The sequence below is a fragment of the Littorina saxatilis genome, linkage group LG11 (assembly GCF_037325665.1).
Source record: "Littorina saxatilis isolate snail1 linkage group LG11, US_GU_Lsax_2.0, whole genome shotgun sequence".
NCBI classification, from domain to species: domain Eukaryota; kingdom Metazoa; phylum Mollusca; class Gastropoda; order Littorinimorpha; family Littorinidae; genus Littorina; species Littorina saxatilis.
Genome location: NC_090255.1, coordinates 29,658,733 through 29,684,856, shown reverse-complemented (window position 1 = coordinate 29,684,856; position 26,124 = coordinate 29,658,733). Strand labels below are relative to the sequence as shown.

The following is a 26,124-nucleotide window of genomic DNA, read 5'->3' as shown; positions in this document are numbered from 1 at the left end:
TAACTGTCCACATATACCCCCCCCCCCCCCCCCCCCCCCCCCACTGTGTATGTCTAGCCTTTTAGGCTTTAACAATGTATATTCAGATTCAGAACACCTCTTTGGACAAGCCAGGGCTTCAACCACATAGACTGTTATGATACGGCTGGTCGAGAAGTCTTTTTTTCTAATTTAACCATTCGAAAACTGCACTAAGGATACAAAATGTTGAGTCATTCTACTAGATCTCTGCCAAGAAGATATATCTCAATAGGACCTTATTTCTGACATGAACAAAACATCTGGAAGAATTTTTATGAAAAGTTTCATGAAGATCGGTCCAGTAGTTTCCTCGGAATCGATCTACACATATACACCATGCCCGTTGTCTTGATTCCCACTCTATGTTAAAACATTTAGTTCAACCTAGACTAAACATTAAATGTAATTTTTTTTTAAACAGAAAATGAAAAGAAAAAAGAAAGCTAGCTGACCTCCTGGGTGCCATGTTCCTGGTAGGAAAGAAGCTGCTGGGAGCGAAGAGACCGTTTGGAGAAATCAGGTTGCCACGGTACTTGGCCTCTGCCCCTGGTGCTGCAGAGTAGGGGCGACCTGTGCCGGCCAGATCTGTTGACACACAGAGACAATCACTCAACGCTTGGAGGCTATATTCTGACTGACTGTCAACATTTATCAAGCGTGTCTAGTGTACAACAAGATCTGATGCATCATGATAACCTACACACAATACATTAGGCACCAAAAAAAAACAAAAAACAAGAAGGGCAAAGCCCATACGACTCACATGCTTTACACATTTTTCCTACCAAAATACATGTGACCTTGACCCAAGGTCAAGGTCATCCAAGGTCATGCAACACAAAGCTGTTAATTCAAGACATAGGAAGTACAATGGTGCTTATTGGCTCTTTCTACCATGAGATATGGTCACTTTTAGTGGTTCACTACCTTATTTTGGTCACATTTCATAAGGGTCAAAGTGACCTTGACCTTGATCATATGTGACCAAATGTGTCTCATGATGAAAGCATAACATGTGCCCCACATAATTTTTAAGTTTGAAACAGTTATCTTCCATAGTTCAGGGTCAAGGTCACTTCAAAATATGTATACAATCCAACTTTGAAGAGCTCCTGTGACCTTGACCTTGAAGCAAGGTAAACCAAACTGGTATCGAAAGATGGGGCTTACTTTGCCCTATATATCATATATAGGTGAGGTATTGAATCTCAAAAACTTCAGAGAAAATGTGAAAAATAGCTGTTTTTTAGGCAACATTTATGGCCCCTGCGACCTTGACCTTGAAGCAAGGTCAAGATGCTATGTATGTTTTTTGGGGCCTTGTCATCATACACCATCTTGCCAAATTTGGTACTGATAGACTGAATAGTGTCCAAGAAATATCCAACGTTAAAGTTTTCCGGACGGACGGATGTCCGGACGGACGTCCGGACGGACGACTCGGGTGAGTACATAGACTCACTTTTGCTTCGCATGTGAGTAAAAAAAATAGGTCTGTTTACGGTAACATAGGCCAAAAAAAATAGGGTCGGTAGGTCGGGATTTTTTTCTTTTTCAAAAAACCATATTTTTACGTTATTTTGCAAAAAAACCAAGATTCCCCCCCCCCCCCCCCCCCCAAACGCCAAAAAAAAGTCTAGGGTCGCGCAAAAAAATAGGGTCGGTCGGGTTACCGTAAACAGACCTTTTTTTTTTTTTTGCCTTAGGTCCCCCCAAATTAGAATGTTTTTCCAATGACAAAGCCAAAATATTAGAGATGGTTGGCCAGTTACTTTTTGGGGGATTGATGTTAGCCGTTTTATCTGCATGTGGCTTTTCGCCTGCTGAAACAGCAGCACCGGTACCTTGCATGTAGTTAGTCAAAATTAGAGCAGCAATACTGCCCTGTACCATCCTATCTTGAAGCGTTTCGTGTTTTTTTTTAGCTCCATCCGTTTTTGTACTTCTCTGTAATTAGAGGAGTAAGAACCCAAACTCTTTCAGATCTGTAACATTCACAGAGCTTTGCTTTTAAATATCAGCTTGAATAACACATCATTAGTGAATGCATGACAAGTCAACTTTGATCGCTGTTCACCCCTCCCTCCCATCAATACCTACAACACCCCCCCCCCCCCCCCCTCCTTAGTTATGAGATCAAGGGTAGGATGGCGGGAAAGGAGGGGGAATGTTTACTGTGCCACGGCCAGCAGTACCTGCCAATGCTTAGCTCAGGCACTGTCGCGGCTGATGTGCCTCAGTTCTATACAGAACACGGCACCCTCATTCAAGGAAAGTGCACCGAGCTGTTCTGGCCATCTGTCCAACTTCCCTCCTCACCTTCAAGGCAGACTGATACCAAGAGGTGCAAGTTTCACCGACCCTAGCGACTAAGGCAAAACCAAATGCTGGTCTCAAAACTATCCTCCCCGCCCCATATCACGTTCAAGGAATCCAGCCAATGCAACAAGCAGCACTCACTGATGGAGAGATTGGAGGAGGAGCCGGAGAGGGAGGGGGGCGGAGTCATGGACTGGCCGGCCTGCAGGAGGTTTCCGTGGCCGGCAGGGGAGGGGGCCATGTTGCTCAGGCCGCCATAGTAACCGCCCATCGAGTTCAGCTGCTGCTGTCGCTTCACGTCAAACGATTCCCTCCGCTGACCTGCACAGCAAAAACCGCACAAGTTTTTTCAATATTTTTTTTTATACAGCCTTCATCTTAAATGGAAAATTTCCTAAATAAATTATCATTTAATTAATATACTTACCCGAATCACATTAGCATTGAGTCACCTGAGATGCTTATCACTGAAAAACGCTTACCCGGCTAAAGAATTTAAAGGGAAGCAACCCCATCACCAAAACGAAAGTGAAAGTAGCTTTGGTAATGGGCCAGTACACCGGGAGTTACCTCCCATACGGGTGTATGCCACGTCACTTCCTCTAGTAACACGTGCCTATTATCATACGGCTTTAAAAAATCTTAAAACCATAAGCGGGGCAGGTGGGAGGGAATACAGTATGTGATTCGGGTAAGTATATTAATTAAATGATAATTTATTTAGGAAATTTTCCATTTAATATCATATTCTTACTCCGAATCACATTAGCAGATAACATCAACAAGGCGGTGGGCTAGAAATGAATCAAAACTCACCATCAAGTTCTGGACAGGAACTGGCCTGCTGCTATGAGCGCTGGAAGGCCTCTGGAGCCATCCTGTCGAAGAGCTGTGACGTCCCGAAGATAAAAGTTTATGAAAACATCTTCGGAACGCCAATACGCAGTTGTCAGCACCTCCTCTAGACGTCTGGAGCGCAGAACTGCCAGAGAGGATGCCCACGCCCTCGTCTCATGGGCTCGGGCCGAGTCAAGTGGCAAGGAGGGCATAACCCCCCCCCTCTTTGTGCGCCTCCACTCATAAGCCTGCTTGATGAGCGAGGACACCCACCGGGCCAACGTTACCTTCGACAAATCTTTCTCGCGCCTAGTAAGGAGAGAGATAAACAACAACTTCTGAGAACTAGACCGAATCGGCTGAGTCCGGGCTAAGTACAGACGAAGTGCCCTCACAGGGCAATTGACCGAATCGGGGTCACCCGGGGCCAACGCGCTGGTCAGAGCCTTAACTCTAACCAGCGGAGAGGCCTGCCCCGGAGACTGATTCTTGGCCAGGAAATCAGGCCGGAAACGCAAAGATGCGGAACCGTCCGGCTCAAAGGAGATATCTCCAGGCTGACCCGACAGGGCGTGGACCTCGCTACCCTGTCGGGCCGTAGCCAACAAAAGGAGAAACAGCGCTTTGCGAGTGACATTGAACAGACTGGCCTCGCTTAAAGGTTCAAAATCCGCAGAACGAAGGAATTCCAGGATTAAAAACAAGTCCCACTTGGGAGCGGGCAAACGAGCTTTAGCTTCCTTAAGAGCAGCCCCTTTAATGACTGCAGCTATAACGCCCCCGACTCGAACAGAACGACCAATCTGCTGAAGAGTCGCCGAGATAGCGGAGCGCCGGACCCTCAACGAGGAGACTGAGGCGCCCTGTGAAGACATGAAAGAGAGGTGGTTAGCGACCTGAATAGAGCGCGGAGCCACCGAACTCACCCCTCTAGCTGAACACCAGGCAGTCCATGCCTTCCAGTGGGAAGCATAAACTGAAGAGGTGGACGCTCTATGCGAGCGAGCCACCAAGTCCAGAGTCAAAGACGACGCCCCAGAGCGCTTCAGCGAGTCCCGAACAACTTCCACACGTGAAGCTTCAGAAGACTGGGCTCCTCGTGTGGAATGCCTGTTCGGGGCTGCACTAGTTCCCCTCGCACGAGTGCGAGAGGAATGGGGGGCCCTTGGGCAAGCCGAAGAAGATCTGGAAACCAGACCTGCGACGGCCACAGAGGAGCGACCAGAAGAAGAAGGGCCGGCTCCTCCATCTCCGCTTTCCGGATTACTCGGCTGAGTAACGGAAAGGGAGGAGTCTGAAGATCTGTATGTGCCCCCCAACCCTCCCTGGACGCATCTGTAAAGAGGTCCAGGTCGGGGAGGGGCACGACGATCGGAACACCTCTGCAGACCCACTCCGTGTGCAACCACGGAAGGGTCGCAGACTGGAACCATCCCTGCAAAGGGATGAGGGCGTCCCAGTCCACCAGAGGAGAGTCCACAAACGGCTTCAGCGCGAACTGAAGCGGACATTTGTGGACCCGGCCCAGTGAAACCAGAAGAGCCATAGACTCCATCTGCCCCAAGATGGAGGCGAGCGAGCGGATGGAAGCCATCAGGAGAGGTAAAGTGGAGCGAATCTGAGCTTGGAGCTTGTCCACCCTTCTCTGAGAAGGCTGGACAGTCCAAGCGACCGTGTCGAAAGACATCCCCAGATAAGTGAATGTCTGTGACGGGGTCAGCTCCGACTTTACCCGGTTGATCGAGAACCCCAACCAGTTGGATTCTCGAAGAACCGTCAGGGTATCCTGCGAACAGCCGCTCTGGGACTGGTTCATGATGAGCCAGTCGTCCAGATAAGCCCGCAGACGGATACCCTGGGACCTCACCAGTGCACAGACCTGTCTCACCACCATGGTGAAAATCCACGGTGCGAGAGACAGCCCGAAAGGGAGTGCGCGAAACTGGTAGATCTGATCTCCCCACCGGAAACGAAGCCATTTCCGGTCGGTCGGATGCATAAGAATGTGAAAGTATGCGTCCGTGAGATCGATCGAGGTCACCCAGTCTCCTGGGCGGAGAGAGTCTCGGACAGAGGCTGGCGTCTCCATCTTGAATTTTATCTCCCTCAAGAAAGTATTGAGGAGAGATAAATCCAACACGGGACGCCATCCTCCTGATGCTTTGGGAACAGCGACCAGACGCCCGTAAAATCCCAGGGAGCTGTGGACCCGAACTCTCTCCACCGCGCCCTTCTGCTCCAGGGAGGCAATTTCCGACTGCAAGACGGAACGTGCTTCCTGCGAGAAGGGGGGCTTGAACCGCGGAGGCACTCGGGTAAGAGGCGCCTTTTCCTCCCGCCAGAGTAGACGGAAGCCCGAACTCACCACTCCCACAATCCATTGGCTGTCTACTACCGACATCCAACGAGAAAGTGCCCGGGAGGGGCCTCCCGCCATCACCAAGGTGGAGGGCGGGAGGGAGGTGAGATCGGGAGCGCTTCATTGGGGGTGTGGCTTACTTCCAGAGCCGCCACGCCCCCTCCCCGATGCCGTCCTCTTCTTCCCACCACGAGCGGCCGGCGAAGCCTGCCGCTTCTGAGCTGGCTTGGGGTTAGACGATGTCTGAGCCTGCTTCTGTTTAGAAGGCTGAGACTGTTTCACCCCCTTCAGAGTGTAGTCAAGGAACTGACTGTCCTTGTTTGACTGAATCTCCTTCTGTCTGGCATCCAGTGCCAGCGGACAGAAGAGAGACTCCTCTGAGACCGGGGAGACTCTCAAGGTCTCCCTAGTAGCCAGCTCCGTGAATTGGGACTGCGAGAGGAAGAGATCCCTCCTGCAGAGTACCGCTTGGGTGTACTGCAGGGAGGAAAGACGCAATTGTTCCTCATTGACCTTGGCCAATGCGGTCAAAAGCGCAGAGACATCGTCCGCATTCTGTTCTTCACTGAGAGTGAAAGGAACTAGCGAATCGGTCAATGCCCGAGACAGAGCCCGAACGAGAGTCTCCGCAATGGAGGACAGTTCGATCTGCCGACGTCCAACCTCCTCAGCAGAGAGGAGGGAAGCCTCGGAAACCGGCAAAACCGAATCACGCTTGATCGGTTTAGTCAGAAGAGGCAGCAATTCCCGGGAAACCGGAAGGGTAGCCCTAGGGAGTGCAAAAGACGCCAGCCAATTCTGGCTCTGATTGGGCATGCCAAGCTTCCTATTGGCCGTAGGCACGAAGGAAGAGGCTTGGGCAGCTGAAGCCACCCACTGCTGAGCTGATTCCGGAACTGGACCAAAAGGAAGCAGTAACGGAACAGGCACTGGCCGAATACCACTCCCCGCATGTGCTGGACGAACCAGTGAATGCGAAAGTTGGTAAGCCACTGACGGAGACTCGGCGAACCGGAAGGAAGAAACATCCTCCTGTGCCGGCCGGAAGTCCGCCATGGCAGAAGGAACGAATGATGCGGAAGAGTCCGCAGCCACCACCCCTTCAGGAAAATAACGAGACGTTACTTCCGCCGCGACGTCAAGAACAGACTTGAGCTTCGACGGAAACACGCCCCGCGACTCCTCGCTGACCACTGATGGAGCATCAGAATAGTCACACGTGGAACCATGACCGAAGTCACCAGTTCCGGAAGCAGAAGCATGCCCTGGCAAACCGGAAACCGGAAAAGCCTGAGCACTAACGTCATCCTGCCGCCCAAAACCCTGTGAAGGTAAAGGGTAAGCAGGACGACCATCCGCAAAAACCGGAGCTGGATGAGCTGACGTCACTCCCCCGACTGAGTGGAGTGATGCCTGCTCAAGCCTAGGCGCTTGAAAGCCGGAAGGCGCACGCTGTAATCCACTATCTGGTATCCGGAAGGAACCACCAGAAGAGGAAGAAGCGTTTCCGGCCGAAACCGGAAGTGTAGTCAACGGAACCGCAAAATGCGGAAGTGAAGACTGCACTGGTTGACTTCGCGATCCGGAAGGACCGGAAGTCAGTGAATACTCCATCCTGCCGCGACCGCCGTAGCGTGCCGGAGCGGACGGATCATCACTTCCGGCAAGTGCCGGAAATGCGGCAGTCGAAACCGACTGCCGCCGCTGTTCGAACAAGTCCGGGGCCTCGTAGGTTATCGCCGGAAATGAAAGATCAGCAAGGTATCGGTCGTGACCCGATGCGAAAGAGCTGTCCCCCGAAGGAGAACGTCCAGGCGCCTCACGAGGGCTATCGGACCAGCTCTGCTTACCAACCGACGCTGAAGAGGGAGGACGCTGCTCCAAGCCGGAAGTGGAGGACAAAGACACGGAAGCCAATGCCCGGACGTCACTGCCAGATGCCGGAAACGCCGAACTGCTGGCGACGGAACGCTGAAATTCTGCCTGCACCAAGCTGCGGATTTCTGGAACCAGTGACTTTAACAGAGAGGAAACCAACGCACCTTGTCCAGGTGCTAACAAAGAAGACGAAGTCTCCGATGTAGAGACAGGTGCAGAAGTAACAGTAGCGCTAGGCGCCGCAAAAGAAGCAGAAGTAGTAACAGCGCTAGGCGCCGAAATTGGTACAGCCAACAAAGTGTTACGCTCTTGGTCTGTAACAAGTAACGTTGCTTTGGAAGAGGAAGACTTAGCCTTAATTTTCCCCTTGGGGTCCGACTTGCCACGGCGCTTGTCTGAATCAGACATGTTGACAACAACACGTGGCAACGCGAAAAAATTTACTGAAACATAAGTCTAAACGACTGGAAAATTCAGTAAACACACGCACTAATGCGTTAACAAAATACTATAGCTAAACTTGCCCCACAAGCAGAGGCACGGAGAGCTACAAACAAAGTCACACGAGCTAGAAAACTAACTCACACAACAAAATGGCGACACGCAAGACACTGACACAAACGTCAACAACACGTGGCAAAGTAAAAAGATTTACTGAAACGTAAGTCAAAACGACTGAAAACACAGTAAACACACACGCTTACGCGTCAACAAAATACTAAAGTTACACTTGCCCAAACAGAAAGAGGGCACGCAGAGCTACTAGCAAAGTCACACGAGTTAGCTAACTAACTCACACAACAAAATGGCGAAACACGCAAGTCACTGACACACAAGTCCGTAAAAAACGGACAACGTACAGTAACGAAACAGCGCAAACAACCAACACAAACGGGAACGAGCTCACCAAACTGTAGGCAAGGCGAGCAGACAAGCTGGGTAACGTGGCCGGCGGGTGTCACTCAAACACACAAGGTCAGCCACAGAGCGTCAAAAAGTGAACCGTCCTCTCCGAGGTGAAAAAGACGTATGATAATAGGCACGTGTTACTAGAGGAAGTGACGTGGCATACACCCGTATGGGAGGTAACTCCCGGTGTACTGGCCCATTACCAAAGCTACTTTCACTTTCGTTTTGGTGATGGGGTTGCTTCCCTTTAAATTCTTTAGCCGGGTAAGCGTTTTTCAGTGATAAGCATCTCAGGTGACTCAATGCTAATGTGATTCGGAGTAAGAATATGATATTAAATGGAATAATCATTAAAGGCACACTAATTCATGGCGGGGATGTAGCTCAGTCGGTAGCGCGCTGGATTTGTATCCAGTTGGCCGCTGTCAGCGTGAGTTCGTCCCCACGTTCGGCGAGAGATTTATTTCTCAGAGTCGACTTTGTGTGCACTCTCCTCGGTGTCCGAACACCCCCGTGTGTACACGCAAGCACAAGACCAAGTGCGCACGAAAAAGATCCTGTAATCCATGTCAGACTTTGGTGGGTTATAGAAACACGAAAATACCCAGCATGCTTCCTCCGATTGCGACGTATGGCTGCCTAAATGGCGGGGTAAAAACGGTCATACACATAAAAGCCGTGGGAGTTTCAGCCCATGAACGAACAAACAAACAAACACTAATTCCTGTGTAAGTGATTCGTCTCACCATTTCACATCTGGCCAGCCTTTTACAAGGAATTAGACCATCCCTACAATTTAGCAAAACGACTCATCACTCCTAGCATAGCGCCTTTTCATTTGAAAAACTATAACTGGTGAAAACCTTCTTTGTTCAAGTGCTGAAACTCCTACGTTCACTCACAAGTGGGTTTTTACGTGTACGACTGTTTTTACTCCGCCATTCAGGCAGCCATACGCCGCTTTCGGGGGAGGTGAAAACCAATTCAAGCAACTCACCAATGGTGCCCGGAGCGTTAGAGTTGAGCTGGCCAAGACCGGAATTGCCGAAGCCATTCTGCATGCCCAGGTTGGCGGTGATGGGGGGAAACACGCTGGATGTTACCGTCGTGTACCCCAGGCTACTTGTCGGAGAAAAGCCTGGAAAAAAGCAACATACAAAACTTCACTGAAACTGTGTTAGGCCAAAAAAAAAAAAGGTCTGTTTACGGTAACATTGGCCAAAAAAATAGGGTCGGTAGGTCGGGATTTTTTTTTTCCTTCCCCAAAAACATATTTTTACGTTATTTTGCAAAAAAAACAAGATTTTTGTTTTGTTTTGTTGTTCCCAAATGCCAAAAAAAAAGTCTAGGGTCGCGCGAAAAAAATAGGGTCGGTCGGGTTACCGTAAACAGACTTTTTTTTTGTTTTTTGTGCCTTATTCTGAGGCCTGTTTTCGGTCATTTATGCATACGTTTTTGATCTGACGCATTGGTCTGACCCCTGGCAAGTCGACGGTCCGATGGTTTTGAAATGTAGCTGTTCTGACAAAACAATGTTTTTGTAGCCAGAACATTTGGACATAACATAGTTTTAATCTAGGTCCAACTGTGACCTACTGTACTTTTAACAACACTGCTGAAAACTTGAAAGAAACCTCACCGAACACCTCACCGAACACCCCCCCCCCCCCCCCCCCCCCTGAACACTCTTGATTCCACAACCATAAATGCTCTAACTCTTGTCTGCCAACTAACTGCTGCAAGGCAATTTATAAAAGCAACACAGAAACAGGACAGAGTTATAGTCAGAACTATGTGCATTAGCACCGAAAATAAGTGGACTACTCACCCATGGCTGAGTTATTTGCAGAACTGTTGGCAGAATTTGACATGACAGGGGGCGTGCCCATCTGCTGTGCCTGCGTTGTCAGCAGCCGCAAAGGACTCTGGGCCATACTGTTTGCTCCACCTGAAATACCAGAAACTGCTGATGCATTGCGCGAAAGAATAACTAAACTAAGCCTGTGGCTGAAGACAGAAGTCCTCTTTTTCCATTTTGATATTAACACTTCCTCCCTCACTGACCCCCCCCCCCCCCCCCCCCAACAAACTCTGAAGATACACAAAAAAATCTGAAACAGATAAGACTATGTTGCAAAATCAAATCTCTGTTCATCCAAACTTTACTTTCTTAACATGTCATTTGAACGTCAGCTTACATACTTATGCATATCTGCATCATCATGTAAAATCATTCAACACAACATCCTACTGGGTCATACCCACTCTGTAATCATCTATTCATAAAAAAAAAGAGGAAAGAACCTATACATTAGGCATGGGAATTAAAAAAAGGAAAAAAGGCTGACATTTTGTAAGTTATATGAAACTCTGAACCCTGTTGACTGAGCACAACAGAAAAGTCTTACCCTGTTGATTGGGCAAAACAGAAAAGTCTTACCCTGTTGATTGGGCAAAACAGAAAACTCTTACCCTGTTGATTGGGCCCCCCAGCGGGGACGAGGAGGGAGCCGTGGGGGGACATCAGACGGACCCCCATGTTGCGAGCGGCCGCTCCTCCCAGCAACAGCTGACCGTTCTGGTCCATCATGTACGTCGTCGGCATCAGCTGGTAACCTGCATCTGTCGAATCAGCTAATATCATCAGTCGTTACTTTTCATATCATCATCAGTCGTTACTTTATATATCAACATTATCAGTTGTTACTTTATATATCAACATCATCAGCTGGTAACCTGCATCTGTCGAATCAGCCAACATTATCAGCTGTTACTTTATATATCAACATTATCAGCTGTTACTTTATATATCAACATTATCAGCTGTTACTTTATATATCAACATCATCAGCTGTTACTTTATATATCAACATCATCAGCTGTTACTTTATATATCAACATCATCAGCTGTTACTTTATATATCAACACTATCAGCTGGTAACCTGCGTCTGTTCAGTCAGCTAACATTATCAGCCGTTACTTTTCATATCCACATCTTTGGAATCAGCTATTATCATCAGCCGTTTTGGTTTTGAACTTTTATCAATATGATCAGCTGTTATTTTTCATATTAACATTATCAGCAATTATTGTTTTACACAGTGGAACGTGTCTATACCGACCACCAAACAAAACCGGTCGTTATAGACAGGTGGTGGCTATGGAAAGGTGAAGACACACACAAACACTCACTCTGTGCCTGCATTGCCTGGTTCCCAAGCTGCTGCGGGTTGGGCGTGCCCATCGAATCGCCCTGCTGCGAAGGGGTCAGAGGTCGGCCCCCCTGGCCGCGCATCATCTGCGCTTGCTGCTGACCGGCTGCCTGTTGTTGTCCCCCCTGCTGGATGATGTTGGGGGTGTAAAGCCCCCACGGCGCCGTCTGCAGGTAGGGGTACTGGCCCGCATGGATCATGGGACCTGGAGTAGTCGCATAACATTGGTTATTGCTTGTACAGGACAGGAGGGGGCAATATATTTCTCAATCACACTCTGTTATTAAAGAATGTACTGTTATATTGATAAGATGGGTACGTAAGTGAAAGGGTCTGTATGATTATTATCATTATACTTCTTATCAAACAGGATCATGGGACCTGGGGTAGTCACACAACACTGGTTATTGCTTGTACGGGACAGGAGGGGGTGATATATTTCTGTATCACACTGGGTGTTTTTTTTAAAGTATGCACTGTTATATTAGAAAAATAGTAAGATAATAATAAGTGTGACAAGATGGGTCCGTATGATTATCAAATTTCTGTTATCACAATATCAGACTGTGGGGATCATGGGACCTGAGTAATTACGTAACACTGGTTATTGCTTGTACGGGACATGAGGAGCGATATATTTCTGTATCACACTCTATGTGTATGTACTGTTATATTAGAGAATGTGATAAGATAGGAAGGGTACATATCAATATCACTGTATTTTTGTATCAGACTGTGTGGATCATGGGAACTGGAGTACTCACACAACACTGGTTATTGCTTGTACGGGACAGGAGGGGGCGATATATTTCTGTATTACACTCTGTTGGTTTTTTTTTTAAAGTATGCACTGTTATAATTATTAGAGAGATAGTAAAACAATATGTGTGACAAGATGGGTCTGTATGATTATTATTTTATTTCGTTATCAGACTGGATCATGGGAACTGGAGTAGTCGCACAACACTGGTTATTTCTTGTACAGAACAGGAGGGGGCGATATATTTCTGTATCAGACTCTGTGTTTTTAAAGACTGTACTGTTTTTTTGATAAAATGGGCAAGTAAAAGGGCCCGTATTAATGTTATTATATTTCTGTATCAGACTGTGTTCATGGATCATGGGACCTGGAGTAGGCACACAACACTGGTTATCACTTGTACGGGACAGGAAGGGGTAGGGTGATACATTTTTGCCGAGAGTGTGTGCAGCTAAAGGGACTATATATTTATCTATTAGACTTGGAGGAGCATGGGGCTGAGGACAGTCACAGGAGACTGGATATTCTTTGAATAAGCCAAGAGGGGGTAAAACATTTCTAAGCCTGTTTACGAAGTATGGATTTTTGTATCAGAGTGTTTGATACGATGGTTTGTTTGTTTGTTTGTTCATGGGCTGAAACTCCCGCGGCTTTTACGTGTATGACCAACTGGATACAAATCCAGCGCGCTACCGACTGAGCTACACCCCCGCCCACAATACGATGGTTAAGTGAAGGGATCTACATTTCTGTTCAACTGCCCTGGGTTAGTCACAGGAGACTGATTATTCTTTGTACAGGCCAGGAAGGGGAGAGAAGTTGAAAGAAAAAAGGAAGGAAATGCTTTCCCTTGAAAAGAATGCATAACAGGACAGAAATAATCCAGAGGCAAGGCTGATGGTAATGGAGACAGAGATAGACTGAAGTTAAAGAGCAAGGGTTTCAAAATGAACTGGGTTGTCCAACCTGTTAAAGAAATAGGGCAGAATTTCTCAGATGTTGCAGATTTTAAGTAAAAAATTGCAAGTAAATGGCTTTCCAATCCTTGACTGATAAAAAAAATCAAATACCAGACACCATGAACAAGCAACATTATCTGAAATCTCGCAAGCACTTGTCCCCAAATGAAATCCATCCACATGATCAAAAGCACTAAAATATGCATCTGTAAAGCTAGCAGAGATAAAACTTAACTTTACAAAGAAACAACAGCAAAAGAATGAAAACAAAGTCTTCCCTGTTCGCAGTTCACCACCAAAAGTCGCAAGAAATCACTGTCGAGAAAGAAAACTGTGCACGAAACTGAACAAAAGAATATGTGCAACAACAGGAAGTATTCTCAACTCAACACCAGTTATCCTCCATAATAAGCAACCAGACATCATAGAGATAATATAATTACTGCTAAAAACAAAAGCGCCAGCTTTACGTTACAATACAAAATTATTACGTCAAGTATACAACAAACACTGTTGATTTTAACAAATACAGAAAAAGATGCAACTGAACTGCAACAAATAGCAGAAAAACAGAGAACCGAATGAACGAAAAATGAACAAAACCAAACAGAAATGAAAAGTCAGCATAAACCGCATATAGTGCGGCTTGGTTGTCTGGTCATTTTTCAGGGTAGAATATTTTTCCTCTCCCTTTTACTTCCAAGGTTTTCATAGCACAACTAATACACATTGGAATACCAGGGTTCAGAAAATTTGGTCCCCTTTAGAATACAAGACAGCAGACAACAACCTTCTTTCATCATTTTAGTTTTGGGATGAGAAAACATTTTGACAATGAAGCCTGACAAGAAAATGCCTTAAGGGTATTCCACTTTCCAAAGAAGACAAGTTGGTGAAAGCAAAATTGCTAAGAAAGTGCAGATATTATCAAGAAAAACAGAACCTGAGCTTCAGTAGAAAGAATATAGGAAACAACAGCCAAAGAGCGTGAAGTAGAATGCAACTTCTGAACAGCAAAAACCTCATTTTCTCTGCCAATAACCACAGACAGAAAGATGATCTAAGGACTTGCAAGTAAACAGCTTACTACAAACAGGATAGAGCCCACTCTGATCCTATAGCACAAGTGCCCGTTCTGAATTGTCGAAAAAATTGTACAAGCCCAACTAACAAGGATGAAATCTGGCCCCAACTCTCTAAATGAACTCTTAGTCTTACTGGCATAGCGTGAGCGTGCCAAACTTAGGCTCGAACAGTTTCATCAACTATTTTGTAGCCAACAAGAAACTGCTGAAAAAAAGATAATTGACCATAAAAACTATGGTGCGCCCTGAAAACCTGACATTCGGCTTCTAGCACCTGACAAGACAAAATAAGGATATGCACAGGGTCCCCACTGGTTTTTAGAAACAAAATTCCATGACTTTTCCATGAGCCTCAATAACATTTTCCATGACTAGATCCACAGGTCGCCATTTCCGAACACGCAAACTTGTTAAGTCTTGTCACTGCCAGTTTTGACACTGGCTTGCTTTGCACTGAGTTTGAGTCAGTTTCTACGCAGTGTCTCTTCGACAAGCAAGTCAAGCATTTGCTACGCAGTCATATTATCGGTAATGTTTGCTGGTCCTGTCATTTCACTAAACTGGACCAGCCACTGTTTGTATCCATCTGCACTTTCGTAAATTCCGTTTCGTAACCGTCACTGTGACTTGACGAACTGTCATTTTTTTCACCGCGATACACAGTTAATTGCGGCGAAGATCTTCCTTGGTAATTTGTTCCAATTCCGCATACTTTTTGTTGTCAAGAAACAACTCGAAAGAAAGTTTCAAACTCATCATCCTCCATCTTGCTTGTCGAAGCGCTAAAGTACTTGATTGATGCAAGAACAAAAGCAGAAAACTTCGACTATACCGACTCAAATGCAGCGCATGGCTGGGCAACGAAAATCGCCGCTGGCGTGCTAAAGGTTAATTTTCATTTATTTCTTATTTTTGTTAAATTCCATGACTTTCCATGACTTGAATTGAAATTCCATGACTTTCCAGGCCTGGAAAATTAAAAATCAAATTCCATGACTTTCCAGGTTTTCCATGACATGTACGAACCCTGTATGCACAAGAACTGAAAAACGCTCTGACCGAAAAGAACTTTCAATATCCATCACGAGTGAAGTTTCCACAAATAAAGCTGGTAACAGCATGGAAGTGTGAGCAACAACAAAAAAGAAACAAAAAAGTGTTACTACTCAAGTTTCCACAAATGAACCTGGCACAGACCTAGAAAAGCCACGCCTACTCTGCGTCCGATTTGCCAATTCACAAGTTGTCCCAGACTCAAAATCAACACTTATCTCAAAGATAACTTTTTTCAAAACTATATATCCGCTACAGAGCAGAACCTAAATGGAACCTCATGCTAAAGTCAGATTGGAGGCTGGCAAGTGACTGCTTGAGCACAAATTGAACCCGAAAGGTTACGAGGGAGAAAAAACTAAAGAAAAAAAAATGAGAAAGAGAATAAATGCAAGAGGCATGAAAGTAGAGTGAAGAGAATTTCACAGAGACAGAGAGAAGGGTGCTACTGGGCGAGAGACAGATGGGCAAACGGAGCCGGGGGTGATAGTGAGTTTTGAGTGGGGGGAAAAACAGTTGGAGCAAAAGATTCTTTCCTTCTCATGAAGACCATCTATTAAATCACGATAACATCCGTCCAGACTTTTACACACGATAAAAGCAACCTCCACTTGGACACCTGCCAAAAATCGACAGCCTGGCTGCTTCCTGTGTAGTGTGCAAATATTGTTCCTGAATTGTGGGAATTTTGCTGCTGAACTGTGGGAATTTTGCTGCTGAACGGTGGGAATTTTGCTGCTGAACTGTGGGAATTTTGCTGCTGAACTGTGGGAATTTTGCTGCTGAATTATGGGAATTTTGCTGCTGAATTACGGGAATTTTGCTGCTGAATTGATTTCATAACTGACGCCTACACCAATCTGCAAATTTCTTCACAACAAAATCCCCCACTAGAAAAAAATCTCCACAAGGACACTGATTTTTGGTATTAGTCCAAGGGAAAGGCTGCTTGTATCCAAAGTAAGTCTGGACAGACCTGTAGCTGTGGACACGCCAGTAAATACAGCACCCTATACTCACGTCACATGTACAATTAACTTCAGCCTGACTGTTTTTTCGCCAATTTCAAGCGGTACAATTATCTTGAGGGAGAAAATAATGGCAAGATCTTGCAATTGAAGCAGATTTGTGATGCAATTCGATCGATTTTACTCCAAATTCGATTGATTTGAAAACGCACTGAGCGGTTACGTCCCTTGAATATGAAAAAATATTTTGCGTTGAAGCTAATTTCAAAGTCAAAATACCATTTATCATCGCAAATCTGCTTCAATTGCAAGATCTTGCCATGATTTTCTCCCTCAAGATAATTGTACTGCTTGAAATTGGCGAAAAAACAGTCAGGCTGAAGTTAATTTTACATGTGACGTGAGTTTTGGGTGCTGTATTTACTGGCGTGTTAGCTGTAGTGCAGATGATGGTCTACAGGAGAATTTTTGTTTGTTTGTTTGCTTAACGCCCAGCCGACCACGAAGAGCCATATCAGGGCGGTGCTGCTTTGACATTTAACGTGCGCCACACACAAGACAGAAGTCGCAGCACAGGCTTCATGTCTCACCCAGTCACATTATTCTGACACCGGACCAACCAGTCCTAGCACTAACCCCATAATGCCAGACGCCAGGCGGAGCAGCCACTAGATTGCCAATTTTAAAGTCTTAGGTATGACCCGGCCGGGGTTCGAACCCACGACCTCCCGATCACGGGGCGGACATCTACAGGAGAAGGAAGCAAACCTAGAAAAGTCTCAAACTCAAACCTATGCTTCCAAAATATACATAAATTATGAAGATGGATCACACAAACTGTGTCTAGGAGTAGAAGTTCAACCAAAATGTTCTGATTTCGGGCTGAAATCTGAAGATTCTCATGTGTGTGGAGCTCAACTAAGGTGACCTATAGTTCCAAAATATACATAAATTATGAAAATGGATCACAAAAACTGTCTAGGAGCTGAACTAAAAAGGTCTGATTTCAGGCCCAAATCTAAAGATTCGTGTGCTATAGTAAGGTGTGAGAAGCTGATTTCAGCCCAAAGTGTAAAGATTCTAATGTGTAAAAGGATTGAGGAAAGTGTGAGGAGCTCAACCAAAAAGGTCTGATTTCAGGCTAAAGTCTAAAGATTCTCATGTGTGAGGAGCTGATTTCTGCCTAAAGTGTGAAGATTATCATGTGTGATAGGATCCAGGAATGTGTAAAAAATGTAACCAAAAAGGTCTGATTTCAGGCCAAAGTCTAAAGATTCACATGAACGTTAGGAAGGTGTGAGGAGCTGATTTACGCCTAAAGTGTGAAGATTATCATGTGTGATAGGATCTAGGGATGTGTAAAAAAAACTCAACCAAATGTGCGATAGGAAGGTGCTAGGAGCTGATTTCAGCTTTAGGTGTGAAGATTCTAATGTGTGAAATGACTGAGGAAAGTGTGAGGAGCTCAACAAAAATTAGTAAAAAGGTCTGATTTCAGGCCAAAGTCTAAAGATTCGCATGTGTGATAGGAAGGTGTGAGGAGCTGATTTCAGCCCAAAGTGTGAAGACTCGTGTGTGAGGAAGGTGTGTGCAAGGCTAAAGAGGCAAGGCTAGCGCTCTGACCTGCGATAGGAATGCCGGCCATGGGGTAAGGCTCTTGCGTGCTGATAACGTAGGGGCCAGGTAGTGCTGACAGCCCTGGGACACACACACAGCCAAGCACGCACTGTAAGCCATGCACGTCAAAAACACAACCCAACACAACACACAACAACAGACACCCAAATTGGTAAAGAAGTAGTCCAACCCAACCGAAAGCTGAACCACTTCTGTCTTGGTCATGTTTGCTATATTCACCGAAAAAGGGACAACATTTGGCTCGTTAACTACAGTGTAGCACCCCATGAAGACTCCCTCCTTTTTTTCACATTTTTGTTTTGTTTACAAGGCCTAAAAAAAAATAGGTGTGGTTACGGTAACCCGACCTACCCTATTTTTAGGGGCCGACCCTATAACTTTTTATTACATTTGTCACACAAAAAAACAAAAACAAAAAAAGTAATAAAAAAAAAAAAGTGATTGCCTACCTTCCTACCCTATTTTTTGTGGCTATGTTACCTTAACCACACCTATTTTTTTTGTGGCCTAACCTCTGTAAATTTACCCCCATTTCAAAACGCCTTTCTTTTTAAGACCTAATTTTCTCCGAGTTTTGGAGACCTTTAAAGGGCAGTTCCACTGTAGTAAAACCCAACCGAAAGCTGAACCACCTCCGTCTTGGTCACGAAAGCTACATCCACCGAGAGACAACTTTGGGCTCGTTAACTATCACACAATTTGGTTGTTGAACTCCAAAATGTGACCCTCCACCACGGAATGAGTCGCATGTCACCTTTGCATGATTTTCATATTTTTACATTTTCCTAAAGAGTTTGTTATGCTCTATCCAGTGGTGAAAACCGTTTTAGAAAAGAGCGAAAACTGTTTGAGTTATAAGCCTGTGACTAAGGTGATCCTCACGCTGTTACCATACACTCTCCGGACTTATATCAAGCCTAGCGCAGAACCGCGCGAAGTGACATGCGACTCATTTCGTGGTGGAGGGTCACAAATTCCAGATACAGTGGAACCTCCCCATTTCAAACCTCCACAAATGTGAGAAAATCGGGTTCTCAAAAAAGGAGGGGCTCTTAAAATCGGAGTAAATTTATGAACAGAAAATATGTGACCCTCCACCACGAAATGAGTCGCATGTCATCTCGCGCGGTTCTGCGCTAGGCTTAATAAAAGCCCGGGGAGTGTCTGGTAACAGTGTGAGGGTCACCTTAGTCACAGGCTTATAACTCGATCAGTTTTCGCTCTTTTCTGAAACGGTTTTCACCACTGGATAGAGCATAAAAAACTCTAGAAAAATGTAAAAATATGAAAATCATGCAAAGGTGACATGTGACTCATTCCGTGGTGGAGGGTCACATGAGAAAACGGCGTCTTAAAAGCGAAGGAGTCTCAATAGAGGGCTTCCACAATATCGAACAGCTCAAATACACTACAGTGTATTATTTCCTTCTCTGCATTCAAAAAGTTTTGTCTTCGAAGGAACCATCTACTTTTGGGCTTTCTTTCTTTCCTAAACACTTTGATCTTTTGCAAGCCGCATGTTTTGTACAGTGACAATACAAATCGCAATTATGTTTCAAATGAAAAAAAAATGAAAAAAATAAAAAATGTCCATTAAAAAGCAAAAGTAAAAGGGCCATGAATCACACATTTTCGCATGACTTACTCAAACTGTTCTAAAAGACAGCAGCCACATTTATATCTCTGAGTTTGAAATAACTTTTCAAAATTTTCTTTCAATATTGCCTCATCCTCGGGAAAGCATACATGACCATTTCAACTTCTTTGACAAGAGTCAAATTTTGTGTAACTCTCAAAAGAACTACAGATAAAAAAATAAAAAAAGAAGAATGCTTTGCATCCCTCCCCCCTCCCCTACATCGAGTAAAAAAAAAAAAAATAAAAATAAATCCTCACGGAATACATGTATGTTATCTGTGACTTTAAAAACAACAACGGAAGCAGTGAAAAAAAATCTGAAACCCACAACTTCAAAAATCAAGCTTAGGCCAAAAAAAAAGAGGTCTGTTTACGGTAACATAGGCCAAAAAAATAGGGTCGGTAGGTCGGGATTTTTTTCTTCTTCAAAAAAACCATATTTTTACGTTATTTTGCAAAAAAAACCCAAAAGATTTTTCTTCCCCCCCCCCCCCCCCCCCCCCCCCCCCCCCCCCCCCAAATGCCAAAAAAAAGTCTAGGGTCGCGCGAAAAAAATAGGGTCGGTCGGGTTACCGTAAACAGACTATTTTTGGGGGGGGGCCTTAACTCAATGTGGAAACTGAAGTACCCAACAACCCATATAAAATATAACAGAACACAACAAAAACAACAGAAACATAAAGTGAAAAAACGGAAAGCTGAAAAGAGTAAGAAATAAATCAGATAACATAATAATACACATGTACAACAATTTTCAAATCAACCATGAAAGGGTTAATCTAATTCATGATAAAACCACACCAACTTCATGTTAATTAAAATGGATACAAATATATCATTTCCTTTTTGCCACAATTCATAGTTGTGTATTTCAATTTTAGTTGACCAATCATCTCAATCACAATTTCCCTTGTGTGAAATGTGCAGCTTTTCAACCATTGCTAAGTCACGCAAAAAAATTGCAAGGCTTTCTCTGGTGTGATTTTATGCATAAACAAGTAATTCTAACAAAACATAATTGAAAAATAAGAACCTTGTTTCAGAAGACCATCAAACTCTGACAAAAGAGAGACAAAAAAGTTAAAATTCTCTTGGGAAAAAAAACCCCAGATGCTGTCAATGAATCGAAGCAATAAAAGTGTAAGTGTCTGTACCTGAAAGTACACTTGAGTATTTTTTTAATGTTTTTTTTATGTTCGACTTTTTTGAAGTATGTTCCAAAATTGCATATTTTAATATTTTTATCTGCTGCTGTTTCCTAAATTGCACCAATTTCAAAAACAAAAACAATGGTTGCGCACCACAGCTTCATGCATTTATGTTTTTCCATTCTTTCCATTCACAGGTGAAAATCGGCAGCCAAATAAACACCATCTTGGCCAGAGTAAACACTCTCAGGATACTTGCATAAGTAATCAAACTAAATTCAAACTTGGCAAATGTATTGGATTTGCTCTTCTTCTCTAAAGCGAGAATAAGTTTTGAAGTTTTAGTTGCTCCAAACGTTGGTGCTTTCCTTTCTAAAGTTTGAGGGTTTTTCTGCTACAAAAATGTTCAAAAAAAAGACGATCAGAAATTCCAGTTGCAGGGTCTCTTTTCAGAATCGAAAACACTTAAAGCATGCAAAATAAAAACATGAATAACATGACATTTAGAACAGGCTACTTGAAGTTTTGACAACATTTAAGTATCTTCTTTTCTTTCAACTAAATTACACAAAACATAAAGCATTTACCACTTTTTACTCCGAAAGAAGGTTAAAACAGCAAAACAGAATTACCTACACAAAACTTTTTTGTTCCTTTTTTTGTTGTTGTTGCAACTCTTGATTCACAATGAAAGCAGAGAAAAAGCCTACTGACAATCTTTTTCTTTCATTCACCCATCCCATGCCCTTACAGTTTCACCAATTCATAGACCATTTATCCTGGACCGCCAACTAGCTCTCTCTCCGCTCTTTCTCTCTATTACGAGGTAGCGGCCTCTCGCATTTAGGAACCTACGCTTACAAGCCTTTCAGAAATCAGGGGGACGTGATATCCGGTGTCGATTGTAAACATGGACGAAGTTGCCGAGGTAAGTTCTGAAAATGCTAAAATAAACTCAGCAAAAGTGCATATGGAACATGTTTTTCGATGAGTTTTGTTAAGTTTAGTTTGGAGTTTTGGAAAATCCAGTTCATTGTCACCTCCCATTGTCACAAATAACTGGAGCGTGCTTTCTTTTCACTGTCTTCGAATCGCTGGTCTTTCAAACCGGACGCGACGCGCCCCTGAAAGTCGAGAGTCGTAACCTCGAAGGGTCACGTGACGAGCTGGCGGTCCAGGTATTTGGTCTATGACCAATTCCATTGCAACCAAATGCACCATAAACGAGTACAAACAGAACAAAAACGTACCCTAAATCTTGGCCAGTTAGATCTCACAAGTACATGTTTACAAGAATAAATTTGATTAAATTCTTCCAAATAGAGCATACTTTAAATCTGGAAAGCTGTATAGATAACGCACGCTTACTGACATATGAATTTCTTTATTTCGCGCACATCTTTTTAGAATTTCAAATTCAATTATTTTTAAAACCTGAAAAAGACAGGAATACAAGCGGTTTTGTTTGTATTGAAACCATCTTTCCAGCTGGCCAGTGGCTGTCGAGTCGGTACATGACTTAGGAACACTGGCACAGATGTTCATGAATCGCCCCACTACTCATAGGCCTGAAAGATTGGAGTGATCTTAACATCCCCAAAAGACCTGTAAAACTTGATTTATGTTGCTAGAGAAAGGAATTCAAAGTGTAGCTATCTGCCAAGCATGTTTATAACTGAAAAGGACAGTTGAGAAAGCTTTTTTTTTTTAAAGACAAAATTTTTTTTTTAAATGTCCAGTCATACAGTCCTTTTCAATATTCCCTGGAGGATGTTCAGAGAATATTCGGCAGAGGATGTATGGTCTTTCTTCAATAACAGAAGGCAACAAGAAATTCCTCTGATAGGAAAAACACCCCCGTCAAGGGAAATAACCTTCTCAGTTGGTGGCAGTGAGAATGGTTATTTCCCTTTGACCAACGGGGGTGTCCGTCTATAAGTCGTTGTATAATTTTAATCCACCAATAACTCCCTAACCGTGTGTTTGACTGGTCCCAATTTTTGTAAGGACCGTCTCAGGAATGCATAGAACCTGTTCACCAAGTTTGATGACGATCGGTCCGTTCATTCTTGAGATCTACTTGCGAACACAAACACCGCCACAAACACATCGAGTGAAACCTATACACACCCCTATACCGGGGGTGTAACAAGTAAAGTAAGGTCCAGTGTGTGCAAATAATTATAACTCCACAACAAGTGACGGCTAACAGACCAAGATTTAGAGTAGCCAGCTGATATCTGATCTCAAACTGAAAACGAATAAAAAGTTCTAACGGAACAACGATATAAATACATCAGAGCTAGAAGCCTATAACCACAGAGCACCGCTTACCCATCTGCTGCTGTTGCTGTGCTAGTGCTGCGTACTGCTGCTGTGCTAGCATGGTTGCCATGGGCTGCTGCTGGCGCTGCAGCATCTGAAGGCAAAAGTCAAGGTCAACGGAGGTTAGAAACTGGGCAGGGTCAATAACTTAAGATTACACTTGGTAAATTACTGTGCAGGGTAAAAAAAAATAAGAAAAAATAAAAAAGATCAAGGTCACAATAGGTCTGAAACTGGGAATGTCAAGGTCCCAGTAGTTCATAAACTGTGCAGGGTCAAACAAGTCAAGGTCACTGAAGACTAGAAACAAGAAACTGCAGGGTTGTAAAAAAAAGTCACACAGGTCAGGATACAACAGCCACATTTTATTTGCCACTTCAACCTAAGAATGAAACTATTGGCAATAACGAAAGGCCTCATTATCCTCGTGAAGTGTGTATACAGTGACCCACAGTTTGGGGAGCCCTCACCCCATTCCAAAACAAGAAGAGCAAACGCTCGATCGAGTCACTTTCGCAGTTCTGAATATTATATGAGGCATCAGATGGACAGGAAGAAATTGCTATTCACAACACAATGAGTCACGTTCACATAAAATTTGAGCCCGGTCACTTTTATAGTTTCCGAGAAAAGCCCAACGTTAAGTTGTGTGTTGCCGAACAGAAAAGGCTAGTTATCTCCCTTGTTTTTCTGATAACGTTCGTAAAAGGCTACAGATGTAAATACTTTGATGTAAAGAATAATCCTACAAAGTTTCAATCACATCCGATGAACTTTGTCAAAGATATAAAATGTCTAATTTTTCCTTTGACGCTGACCTTGAAAAAGGTCAAAGGTCAACGAAACCATCGTTAAAGTGTAGAGGTCATTGGAGGTCACGACTAAACAAAATATGAGCCCGATCGCTTTGATAGTTTCCGAGAAAAGATATAAAATGTCTAATTTTTCCTTTGACGCTGACCTGTGACCTTGAAAAAGGTCAAAGGTCAACGAAACCATCGTTAAAGTGTAGAGGTCATTGGAGGTCACGACTAAACAAAATATGAGCCCGATCGCTTTGATAGTTTCCGAGAAAAGTCCAACGTTAAGGTGGTGTCTACGGACGGCCGGCCGGCCGGACAGACTAACACTGACCGATTACATAGAGTCACTTTTTCTCAAGTGACTCAAAAAAGCTACACAGCAACCCATTCACACCAACCAACCCCCTCCACTCCTTTTCCTCTCTCAACCTATCAATCCCCCTTCTTCAATCTTCGTTCATGGGCTGAAACTCTCTCGTTCACTCATGTTTTCGCACAAGTTGATTTTTTACATGTATGACCGTTTTTACCTCGCCATACAGGCAGCGTACACCGATTTCGAGGGGAAATCTATCCCCCCAAAACTTGTGCAAAAAGTCATTCTCACCTGATTATAATCCATGCTGAAGTTTGGACTGTCCACGGAGGGAATCACCTGACTGCCGTAGTCAAAGCTGATTGGGTCGATGGCCATCTGACCAAACTGAGAGGGGTCCAGTTGAAAGCCCTGCGGCCCCAGCGCCTGGTTCTCCATAAAGTCGTTCTCCTGACGCATGCCTTGGTTGACGTCACCGCCGTTGGGCGAGTTCTGTCGGCTGCCACCTCTGTGCAACAGGAACAAGATAAAACCATCAGGAATGTTTTAGGCAAAAAAAAAAAAAAGGGTCTGTTTACGGTAACCCGACTGACCCTATTTTTTTCGCGCGACCCTAGACTTTTTTTGGTATTTGGGAAAAAAATAAAAAAAAAAATCTTGTTTTGTTTGCAAAATATCGTAAAAATATGGTTTTTTGGAGAAATTATTATTTTTTTTTAAAAAAATCCCGACCTACCGACCCTATTTTTTTGGCCTATGTTACTGTAAACAGACCTTTTTTTTTTTTCCCTTATAAGACTGCAGCCTGAATCGAACCGTTCTTGCTTGTACATTATTTTCCCTATTCACAAGCCAGCAGATACAGGGTGAACCCCCAGAAATGAAACCCACAATAATCCTACTAACATCCACACATGTTTAGAGACATTTCATATTTGGTGCACAGGAATTGTTTTAGAACACTGTAGTCTGAATCATTTTCATGTTAGTAAAAATTGTTTCCCCATTCACATTAATAAGAGAGCAGATACAGGGTGACCCTAACAAATGAAACCGACAAAAATGCTACTAACATCTACACATGTTTAGATTTATTTCATATCTGGAGCACAATGATTTCAGTTAGTGCATGACCGTTCCACACTTTAGGTAAAATTGTCCCACTTTTACGTTCTCTCCAAAATGTGATCCAAATGGCCTTGACATGGCATGAACACTTGCTAGAGGCATGCAGACCTGGGAACCCCTGTTTTGCACTTTGAGTATTCTCAAACAAACTTGGTGTATTTTCAGAAAAATGAGCGTACTCCACACAGCATATGAACAGCCATGATTAAAGCATGCTTCACACGCGTCTGTCACACCATTAATTAAGTTTACCTATACATTTAAAACAAATGCTTTTTTTCAATGTTTACTGACTAAAACTGTAATCATGTGTCAAAATACTGGGTCGGCTTCGAGATGGGCCTGTGAAGAAAAGTATTCTATGAATGTTTTTGGTCGTATTTTTTCCCCACTGACCATACTGATCGTATTCTCAACAATCATGCGTACAAAATACGGCGAAATCGTATGGGTTCCACTAGATTACCAATTTTAAAGTCTTAGATATGACCCGGCCGGGGTTCGAACCCACGACCTCCCGCTCACAGGGCGGACGCCTTACCACTAGAAGCTAGGTACCTTTAAAAGGAAGAGGTGTTTACCTGGAGTCAGAGCATCCTTCCACTTGGACACATACCAACATTCAACAGCTTTGTGGGAAGTGACACCTGTGTCAATCTAAAACAAGCATGCATGCCCAGACATGAAGCCTGTGCTGCGACTTCTGTCTTGTGTGTGGCGAATGTTAAATGTCAAAGCAGCACCGCCCTGATATGGCCCTTTGTGGT

At 44.1% G+C, this 26,124-nt stretch overlaps 1 protein-coding gene across 1 annotated transcript in view; it reads right to left on the bottom strand.

Moving 5' to 3' along the window:
- LOC138980211 (pumilio homolog 2-like) overlaps positions 1 to 26,124 on the bottom strand; it is a 75,886-nt gene that overhangs the window by 25,567 nt on the left and 24,195 nt on the right. The window contains exons 7-15 of the mRNA XM_070353049.1: positions 24,521 to 24,737; positions 23,120 to 23,204; positions 17,985 to 18,059; positions 11,517 to 11,741; positions 10,796 to 10,945; positions 10,152 to 10,271; positions 9,321 to 9,461; positions 2,482 to 2,661; positions 474 to 606 (exon numbers count right to left, since the gene is read on the bottom strand). Of these exons, the coding sequence (XP_070209150.1) occupies positions 474 to 606; positions 2,482 to 2,661; positions 9,321 to 9,461; positions 10,152 to 10,271; positions 10,796 to 10,945; positions 11,517 to 11,741; positions 17,985 to 18,059; positions 23,120 to 23,204; positions 24,521 to 24,737 (1,326 nt within the window). The remainder of the gene's footprint in view (positions 1 to 473; positions 607 to 2,481; positions 2,662 to 9,320; positions 9,462 to 10,151; positions 10,272 to 10,795; positions 10,946 to 11,516; positions 11,742 to 17,984; positions 18,060 to 23,119; positions 23,205 to 24,520; positions 24,738 to 26,124) is intronic.